This window comes from Tasmannia lanceolata, unplaced genomic scaffold (assembly GCF_043159265.1).
Source record: "Tasmannia lanceolata isolate RefF3 unplaced genomic scaffold, GAP_Taslan_0.1 ptg000024l, whole genome shotgun sequence".
NCBI classification, from domain to species: Eukaryota; Viridiplantae; Streptophyta; class Magnoliopsida; order Canellales; family Winteraceae; genus Tasmannia; species Tasmannia lanceolata.
This window is the reverse complement of record NW_027518701.1, coordinates 11,078,259-11,088,530: the sequence shown is the minus strand read 5'-3', so window position 1 is coordinate 11,088,530 and position 10,272 is coordinate 11,078,259. Positions and strand designations below refer to the sequence as shown.

At 40.9% G+C, this 10,272-nt stretch overlaps 1 protein-coding gene across 1 annotated transcript; it reads right to left on the bottom strand.

The window, feature by feature from the left end:
- Window positions 1–6,592: 6,592 nt before the first annotated feature.
- On the bottom strand, window positions 6,593–6,928 carry LOC143857022 (uncharacterized). The gene has a single exon (XM_077367294.1). The coding sequence runs from the start codon at window positions 6,926–6,928 to the stop codon at window positions 6,593–6,595; it is 336 nt and encodes a 111-aa protein (XP_077223409.1).
- Between the last annotated feature and the right edge of the window lie 3,344 nt (window positions 6,929–10,272).

The window sequence follows — 10,272 nt, the reverse complement described above, 5'->3', positions numbered from 1 at the left end:
GAACCAGTACTTGAGTGATGGCTCTATTGTTTTTCTTCACAATTCAACGTTGAAGAATAGCCACTAGTTCCACAAGAAATTGCCCATCTTCATGAACTACTGGTAGTTCTGATTTAGGCATGGTATGCTATCCTAACTTCTGTTTTAGGCATGAAACGTGAAAAGCTGGATGGATTTTGGAATCTGTAGGTAATTCCAGCTTGTATGCATCCAATACATTGGAGTACCTTGTATGGTCCATAGAGCTTGGGTTCCAGCTTCATGTTTCCCCGAACTGCCACTATAGATTGTCTATAAGGCTGTCAGTGGAGAAATACCATATTGCTTACCTGAAATTCCCTTTTAGAACGGTAACGAACTGCTTTCTGCTTCATTCTGTGAACAGCACGATGCAGATTTTCTCGAATGAGCCCAATAAAACTATCCCGTTCTTGTAGTTGCTGGTCCACCACTGCTACTGAAGTTGCACCAGGAGTACAACGTAAGAGGAGGTGGAGTTTGTCCATAAACAACTTCATACGGTAGGCCTGAGTTGCCGAATGGAAAGATGTATTATACCACCATTCCGCTAGTGGTAGCCATCAAGCCCATCGTTTTGGCCTGTCACCAGTAGTACATTTGAGATACGTCTCCAAACAACAATTGGTAACGTCGGTCTGACCGTCTGTTTGGGGGTGATAAGCTGAGGTAATTTGAAATTTGGTACCATGTAGCTTGAAGACTTCTTACCAGAATGCTCTCATAAATATTAGGTCCCTGTCACTAACAATAGGAACAGGCATGCCACGAAGTTTGAAGATATTGTCAAGAAATGACTGAGCTGCTGTAGAGGCGGAGTAAGGATGGCTCATAGCTACGAAGTGTGCATATTTGCTTAGACGATCCACTACAACAAAAATAACACTCTTGCACATAGAAATTGGTACGCCCTCAATGAAGTCCATTGATATCTCAGTCCAAACTCGTGTGGGTATCGGCAAAGACTAAAGTAGGCCTGGATAAACCATGCCTTCTCCTTTGTTACGCTGGCACACTTTGCATTCAGCCACAAACCTCGCACATCCTTTCTTAATCCCTTCCAATAAACCGAACGACCGAGACATTTTATGATTTTGTGATACCCAGCATGTCCTCCTATGGGAGCGGTATGCATCTCGTTCAACATTTATTCACGTAATGTAGATGCACTTCCAATAACCAATCATCCCTTAAACCTTAGCTCGCTAGCTATCCAAGTATAGCTTTTCACGGCATTAGGGTTCTCTAATAAGTGTTGAATTAGTTGTTGTAACTCAGCAACAGACTCCCATTCTTCCTCTATTAGCTCCTACCAATCTGCCCGTGGAACTCATAGCATGGAGTGCTCCTCCCTCTTATTATTGCCAAGATAATGTATCAGCCAACTGATTTTCCACTCCCCGTTTATAAACAATCTCACAGTCATAGCCAATCAACTTCCTCAACAACTTCTGTTGTGTTGGGTTGCTCACCGGCTGGTCTAAAAAATATTTGAGGCTGTGGTGGTCAGTGCGAACTTTAAAGTGTCGTCCAATCAAATAGTGTCTCCATTTTTTGATAGCATGCGCTATAGCCATCATCTCCTTCTCATAGGTAGAGAGCCCTAAATGGGTAGGAGATAAGGCTTGACTAGTAAATGCAATTGGGTGGCCCTTCTGCATCAATATGGATCCGATGCCCATGCTTGAGACATCACTTTCAATGACGAACTCCTTGGTGAAGTCTGGTAGGGCTAAGACTGGAGCTGAACTCATGGCTTGCTTCAACTGATCGAAAGCAACTTCAGAGTTGGAGTTCCAGTGGAAGGCGTCCTTTTTTAGCATATCAGTCAATGGTTTGCTTATTTTCCCATAATCACAAACAAACCTTCTATATTACCCTGTTAAGCCGACAAAACCTCCCAAGGTTTTATAGTATGGGCTTTTGGCCAATGAAGCATATTCTTGATATTTGTAGGATCCGTAGCAACCCCATCCCTGGATATTATATTGCTCAGGTACTCAAGTTTAGTTTGCCCAAAGGAACACTTGGATTGCTTGACAAATAAGTGGTGCTGCAAAAGCAACTGGAAGGTGGTTCAAAGGGGCTGAATATGGTCTGACCAAGTTCGTCTGTACACCAATTTATTATCGAAGAAGTCCAAAATAATTTTTCGCAGATAGGGTCTGAAGACGTCATTCATTAGGCTTTGAAAAGTTGAAGGTGCATTCGTCAAGCTAAACGGCATGACAAGGAACTCATAATGCCCCTCGTGAGTGTGAAAAAGCAGTATTTGGAACGTCCGGTTTGTGCACTCCTGTCTGATGATATCCAGACCGAAGTTCCAATTTAGAAAAAAAATTCAGCCCCATTTAATTCGTCCCGTAATTCTTCTATGGCTGGAATTGGGAACTTATCTTTAACAGTTGCCCGGTTCTCACAGGTCTACAGTCCACACAAAACCTCCATGAGTTGTCTTTCTTTCTCACCAGAAGGACTGGAGAAGAGAAGGGACTAGTGCTAGGTTGGACTACACAAGCTTGCAACATCTCCCGTACTAAACTTTCAATCTCATTTTTCTGCATATAGGGGGTATCTATAACGTCTGACATTGATCGGAGAACTACTTGGTAGTAGCGGGGTTTTGTGGCCTTGAGAACATTCTGGAGGTAGTTCGTTGGGCTCGTTGAATAGGCTGCTGAATTCTTCTAACAGTTTGGCGAGGTCCGGGTTGTCCACTGTCTCCTCTACAGCAGACGCAACAAAAAGTTGGGCTAAAGCCCCTTGTCCTTGTTTCTGTATGATCTTTTCCATCTTGTTTTGATCTACGTGATGAAGCTCCCCACTTGTAGCTCCCCTAAGAACATGTCTCTTGCCATCAACCCAGAACTCCATCCGTAGCTTGGCAAAATTCCACACAATATCTCTGAGTGTGGTAAGCCATTTAATGCCAAGGAAGACATTGTATCCTTGTAGAGGCAATAACCGTGCCTCAGTAGAAAACTCAGATCCTTGCACGAGCCAGCGAAAATCTTCGCACACTGCGTCGCTCAACAGCCAGTTTCCATTAGCTACAGTGACTTGCAAAGGTGGTGTTTGCTGAATATTATTGCAACTAGTTCTTTTCGCCTATTGGGGTTCCACAAAGTTATGTGTATTCTCAGAATCTATCAAGATCACAATAGGTCGGCGCTTAATGTACCCTCGAATTCACATAGTGTTTGGTTCCAAGGTGCCGGTCAGGGCATGTACAAATATCTGCATTCAATCTCCTACAGTTTCACCCTCGTCCCTCGGTTCCTATACCTCATCATCCATTTCTCTCTATTAAAAAAAAGTTGCTTCTTTTTGTGGCGTTGACCAGGAGTAGAGTGCTCGTCGCAATTAAAACAAAGACCCTTGGACTGCCTCTCATTCATCTCTGTTTGGGTGAGATGTTTGAAGGTGGATGAGCCTTTGCTATTGCTGAGCGTTGGGCCAAGTTTGGTTGCTGCTGTTGACTTGGCTGTTCACTCCTCACATGAGCAGCCCGACTTCATCGTGATATGGCCTCATCGTTCTCTTCTTGTAAGCGGGCCAGCCCCAAGGCTTGGCTGATTGTCGAAGGTTTGAACATCTGTACAGCAATGCGTATCTCTTCTTCCAACCCGCTAGTGAAACAACTAATGAAAAAGTCATCGCGCAACCCTTTCGTTCTTGCTGCCAGTTCTTCAAACTGCTCCTGATAATCTTTGACTGTTGTAGTTTGTTGAAGCTTTGTCAATGCTTCGGTAAAATCCTCCAAGGCGTTTGGGCCAAAGTGCATGCACAGGGCTGCGACTAGTTCGTCCCAGTGTAACTTGCCGTGAGCGCATTCGAACAATCTAAACCAATGGAGTTCCTTTTGTTCCATGTGTATAGATGCAAGAGGGACTTTCTGTTCCTCTGCAATCTGGTTGTAGTCGAAAAATTGCCCGATACACCCAGCCCAACGGATCTACACCGTCAGACTTCGAAAATTCCACCCTGCTGAATTTTGTTTGGACAGGTCTCTGTGAGAAGGCGGTGCGCGAAGGCGTGTTGTGACTAGATCCCTGATGTTCCGGTCGATTTGTAGAGATTGAGGCCGCTACTGATCGTACCCGCTACTGATCGTACTGTGTTTGGTACTTTAAATCCATGGCAGCAATCAAGTTCTTGATTTCTTTGAGGCCTTCCTCATGCTTTGCAGAACTATCCCTGGTCCTGGCAAGTTCTGCTCCCATCTTCTTGGCTTCTTTCCCCCTAGTTCCCTCTGACATGTCTCCCCGTACCAGGTAGTCAAGAACGTGTGGCTCTGATACTAGATGATATGTACCTCCTGGGGAAAAGATGACAATACTACCAATTCAAAGTGGGGGGGACCCTCTGCAAGTGAATTAGACTGAAAGTAGAGATTTTATTGAATAATTCAATACAGAACAGTAGGTCTCGCTATTTACTGCTAGACTTGCCTACGGATGAAGCCAATCTAACTACATGCTACAATATAGGGACAACTCATGACTCCCTACAAAACAGCAACCAATTTGATATGGACTCTAAAACAGATAAAGATAACGATAAAAAGATAAGGATACGCAACAGAATTCCATAAGATACTCGCCCTAAATACCCATTTTCATTTAAAAAGACCCAAATCTCCTTAAAAATCATCAATCACAACCAAAAATCCTTGCTTTCGTACCATCTTTGCTCTAAAATCACACCCAATCTATTTTTTTTGAAAAAAATCCTTGATTGATCCACAAAATGGTATTTTTTCCCCTCTTTTACTTATAAATACCCACCTTTACAACCCTCTAAACCACGTATTTTTCAAGGCAAAAGCCCCCCACACAAAGCTCTCAAGCTTTCTCTCTTCCTTCAAGCTTTCCTACATTTTCTCTTCCCCTCTTCTTCATCTTTCATCTGTTTTGATCGCTTTTCCACCAGGCAGCAATCGAGTGACGCTATCACGGTCTTCAGCATCCCCCACACAATTCATTCAACAATCTCCGCCACCAAAACACCATGAAGTTCTTAATCTTCTCCCGCGGCTCCTTTGGTTCATCTGCGACCACATGGAATTCCGCAAAAGGGAAGGCCAAAACCCTATGTCCTTTAGATTTCTTATTAATGACTGATTTAATCTCTTTAAAAGTTAAACCCATCTATTTTCTGATTTTATTCTTTCGTTGCATGCATGCGTAATTAGTGCTTAATCTATAGCAATATTATCACCTCCGGCAATCGGCTTGCTCTTTCATATCTATTCTGAAATTCTATGCTCCAGGGGTCAGTTCTTGGATCATTTGACGTTCATTGTGTTATACGCTTACTGTACTACTTTTAAGATTGATTTCCTGCTATTCAAAGTCTAGCCATTATTTCGGATATTTATCACTCACCTGCTACCGTGTATCATCCACTTCCAGATATTTAAATCACCAGTAATTTCTACTTTGTTTGTAAGATTTCTCAATCGCCCAAATATTGGTTTTTTTGAACCCATTGTGTGGTTGTATGCACTGAAAGATTTTTTTTTTTTCAGATACTCAACATTTAAGCTGAATGCTCACCTACATACTACTGACCTCTTTTAAATGAGATTTGCAAACTGGCAGATTCATCGTTTTGTCTGGGATTATAAATATTGAATTTATACCTTTTTTTAATGAGTAAGCTAGGGTTAGGCAGATCCCCACCAAAAAACAAAAAGGAAAAAAAGATACAAAGAAGGGCAGCAAGGCCACCAAGAGAAAGAGAAAATAAAATAAAAGAAAGGAAAAATACATAATAGAATTAAGCTCTAGAATAACTCATGCCCTCTCGGTCACAGTTGATGATTTGAAGGAGTTTTTGAGGAAAAATGAGAGGGATATCATTCCCTTTGCATACACAAGCTTGCTTTGAGAGATGATCAGCAGCCGCGTTCCCTTCTCTCCAAATATGGGAGATCTTCAAGTTACCAAAGCGATTGAGAAGGAGAAAAAGGTCCTTTATCAAATTAGATTTGCGCCAAGGGGGATTGCATTTTCTGTTAAGGACATCGACCGCATAGGCGGAGTAGGATTCAATCCAGAGATTTTGAATTCCCAATCTCTGCGCTGCAATTACCCCCACTGAAATAGCTTCCAGCTGAAGCTCGAAGATTTCTTCAGCTTCAACGTTTAGCGAGAATGCTCAAGGACCATACCTTGATCATCCCTAAGAATTCCTCCCAGTCCTCCCCCCATTGCATCAAGAGAAGAATCAGCATTAAGTTTGTATGTCTGCTGATCCGCCTTGATCCACTTACAATGTTTCAGAGACACAATGACAGGCTGATGCTTATGACTGAAGTTTAGAGCAATTTTACCTTTCTTCTCGCTAACATCGTCACGGATATTGAGGCATTCCATCTTGGTCTTGCCCATGAAAAGGATATTTTGTAGAATTTTCAGCTTATGATTTTTCTTGTTTTCGAAAATCCGGAGATTTCTTTCTTGCCAAATTAGATAGATTGCTGCACTGAAGGCAATGCGTAGAGTGACAGCAGCCTGGTTTCTCCCCAGATTTTTTTTCCCTCAGACATTTCTCCTCATCCATGAGGCTATTACATCTCATGTTCGATTAGAGCACGCCACAGGATGGCCTTCCAAATCCAAGAGGTGAAACCGCACTTAAAAAACAAATGGTCCACTGATTCCGGAACAGCATTGCAGAGACAGCATTTGGCGTCAATTGCTGAATTTATGCGGCAAATGCGATCCTTTGTGCTCAGTCTATTCAGCATAGCCTTCCAAACAGTAATGGAATGCCTTGGATAGCGACCTTTGAACCTAACAGTAGAAGCCCAGGGAAGGGGCTGAGATGTATCTCGGATTTGCTCCCATGCACTGCGGATGGAAAACAACCCTTGAGAAGGCGGCATCCAGATTGGGGAATTCATTTCATTGCTGCTGAAAACCGATTCATGAAGAAGAAATTTCTATTCTCTCAGGGAGTCCTTATTGAGCATAGGATTCCACTCACCTTTCTCGAAAATATCATGGAAATAAGAGCAGCAAGCAAAGTCCGAATCAGTATTTCTCCGGGAAATCAGATTGGAAAGAATCCCTTTTGGGTGCCATGGTTGATTCCATAGGTCAATATTCTTCCCATCTCCAATCTTGTAGCAGATGAAAGAATTGGCTATATCTCTAGTGTTCAAAATTCCTCTTACACCCCAGGATGGCCGCGATGGCATTTGAATTGACCAAAAATTCTTCTTTTTTATGTACTTGCTTCTGAATCGAATATGCCAGAGCGATTCATTGCCACTTAAGTTGTTTTATCTGAAGAGTAGTGTTAATATCTCTCAAGGATCTGATCCCCAGCCCACCTTCCTTCTTAGGCCTGCGGATTTCGCTCCATCCAACTGTGTGATGATTCTTTTTACCTGTTGAATCCCCCCATATATAGTCTCTGAGAAGCTTATAAATTGCTTCTAATGCACTGATTGGAAGATTGTAAGCACTGGACCAATACACCTGGAAAGAGCATAGAACAGATTTGATCAATTCAGTTCTGCCTGCAAACGAAAGAAATCTATTGCTAAATATGAATTTATACTTGCTAAATATGTAAGTCTAAAGCCGATTCGTGCAATATTTAAGTCTAAAGCCTGTGCTCACTGTTTCACATTGTCAAAGTGACTTTACTGGGTCCCAAATCCTACTGTCTCGCATTGCTCTATTCATTGTTGGGTTCAGACCTTTGTTATTTATAGTTGCTAAATATTGAATTTATTATTTGATTCAGAACAGGCACGTAACACAGAATTGATTGGCTGTTCACTCTATGTTTACATTCGTTACTTCACTGATCGATTGAATTGCCAGGCTTCATCTGCTGCTATAGTTTATATCTTATCTATATAGAATAGTTAAAGAATCAACTTTTTCTTGATGCTTGCACTGATATCACCAATCATTAAATCCTCTAGGTTGGGCTGTTTGTAGCGCTATTGAAACCCTGTATTTGGATTTGCATCTAGTTCTATTAGCACTGACCTAAGTTCTGACTGGCACTTAACACAGAATTGGTTGGCTGTTCACTCTATGTTTACATTCGTTACTTCACTGATCGATTGACTTGCCAAGCTTCATCTGCTGTTATAGTTTATATCTTATCTATATAGAATAGTTAAAGAATCAACTTTTTCTTGATGCTTGCACTGATATCACCAATCATTAAATCCTGTAGGTTGGGCTGTTTGTAGCTGTATTGAAACCCTGTATTTGGATTTGCATCTAGTTCTATTAAAACTGACCTAAGTTTTGAACTTCACATTGGCAATCACACGAGAATTTACTGAACATCTATCTTGCACCATATCATTCGAACTTCCTTATTTGGTTTACATTTTATCATACTGTCTCCAATGATTCCTTACTGTACAAATTCTAAAGCACTTATCAGATTTCACATTCATTAATTGACATAAAAATTCATTTGTAGTTACTTGAAACCATTGACAGAAGTTCACATCCATCGGTTCATTGTCTGGTGACTCTGGTTAACAGATTATTTACTTTCACATTTGGACTGGAAAACCAGATCCTTGTCTTTGAAACAGTTAGCCCAGATTTCACATTCATCAATTGACATAAAAATTCATTCGTAGTTACTTGAAACCATTGACAGAAAAGTTCACATTCATTGGTTCATTGTCTGGTTAACAGATTATTTACTTTCGCATTTGGACTGGAAAATTAGATCCTTGTCTTTGAACCAGTTAGCCCATTGGAATCTAAATTTTGAGTAAATAATAGCCTCACACGTACATACATTTGCATCCTATCAAAGCATCGAAAAACCATGTCTCTTCAAAGCATCGAACAACCACGCCCCTGTTGCGAATTGCGAAACTTGCTAGAACAGCCAAAGAGAACTCCCCGCTGTTGTACGTTCGTCTCCTAACTCACAGGTCAACCACGTACATGTTGGTACCCCAAATCTTAGAACTTACACTAGGTGACCCAAACTTAAAGCCAGATTTCTCAACCGCTAGATCTTAATCTGACCTCAAAGACCCCTGCTCAGGTAGAATTCAAGTTTAGAACTTCATAACCCCTTCTGTCAATAGATTCAAATTTTCAAACGTTCAAAGGTTTAAAATTCCACCAAGTTCAAATTCAAATATATAAAAAAAAATTGAACTCTAAGTTTTCATCTAGTTATTTTGCTTTCTTAGTTATGTAATCGCGTACGGTGGAAGCACAAAAATCGATCTTAAAAACGAAAATAGTAGACTTACGAGTACAGAATAGAGAGAAACAAAAGCAAAACTCCAATAGTTGCAAGTTTTCTCTTCTAATTCATTAATTTAATAATCAAAGCCAAAAGTGTTAGAAGGGTCGTATAACCCCTGGGCAAAATCGCTATGCACAGCGGAATCAAATCGCACAGTATAATAGTTATCTATCAATTTTGCCTTTAGCCTATGATTTCTAGGAACTAGATTATATTTTGGTGATAAAATAAACAGATAAAAAACATACCTTTGTAGATGTTACCACAAAGAAGATCGTCTGCTTGATCTACTCCCCGAATCGCCACGAACAAACTTTTCGCCGCGGACACCATAAGTTGATCCGATGGGATCCTTTTGATTTTCACAAAGAGATAGAACAACTCTTGTTCTATTTACGGATCTGATCAGATCTAATGGATGAGATTATCTCAATTGTAGATAGAGCTTTAATGGTGAATAACTAGAAGTAACGGAGAAAGAGAGATAGAGAGAGAGAGAGAAGTTTCTCACTTGTGGAAGGTTTTTCCAAAAGCAATAATTCTCCTAAAAATATTCTGAAAAGATAAGACCGTTACCCATTGACAAAATCTCAAAGAGTTTCAAAATAAATAAAAAAATCCAAAACATGGAATTTCCTAGAGGACCAGTCAATTGGGCAAGGGCTGGTTGACCCCCGGATTCAGGTGTTGTAAAATTGAAAGAAGGGAGTCCATACAAGGCCGGTTGACAGCTCTAGGGCCGGTAGACTGAGATTCACTTGCTGTTGAAAATAGAAAAGGCCCAGATGCCTGAGCCGGTTGACCTAGTCAGGCCGGTTGACCAAACCTGGTAAAAATATAGTCGTTACGGGCTATAACAGCTAGTTTTCTTTTTGGCCTTTTGCATTCAATAATGCTTATTTTACCGTCAAATTGTCATATTTCATTATGGGCCATACATACATTTATAACCTTTTGATCATTTGGAAAACTTACATACACCTACATTTATGTTTTAAA

Bases quoted from the DNA above. Each gene is read 5' to 3' on its own strand.
- LOC143857022 (XM_077367294.1), bottom strand. From the start codon at position 6,928: ATGAATTCCCCAATCTGGATGCCGCCTTCTCAAGGGTTGTTTTCCATC.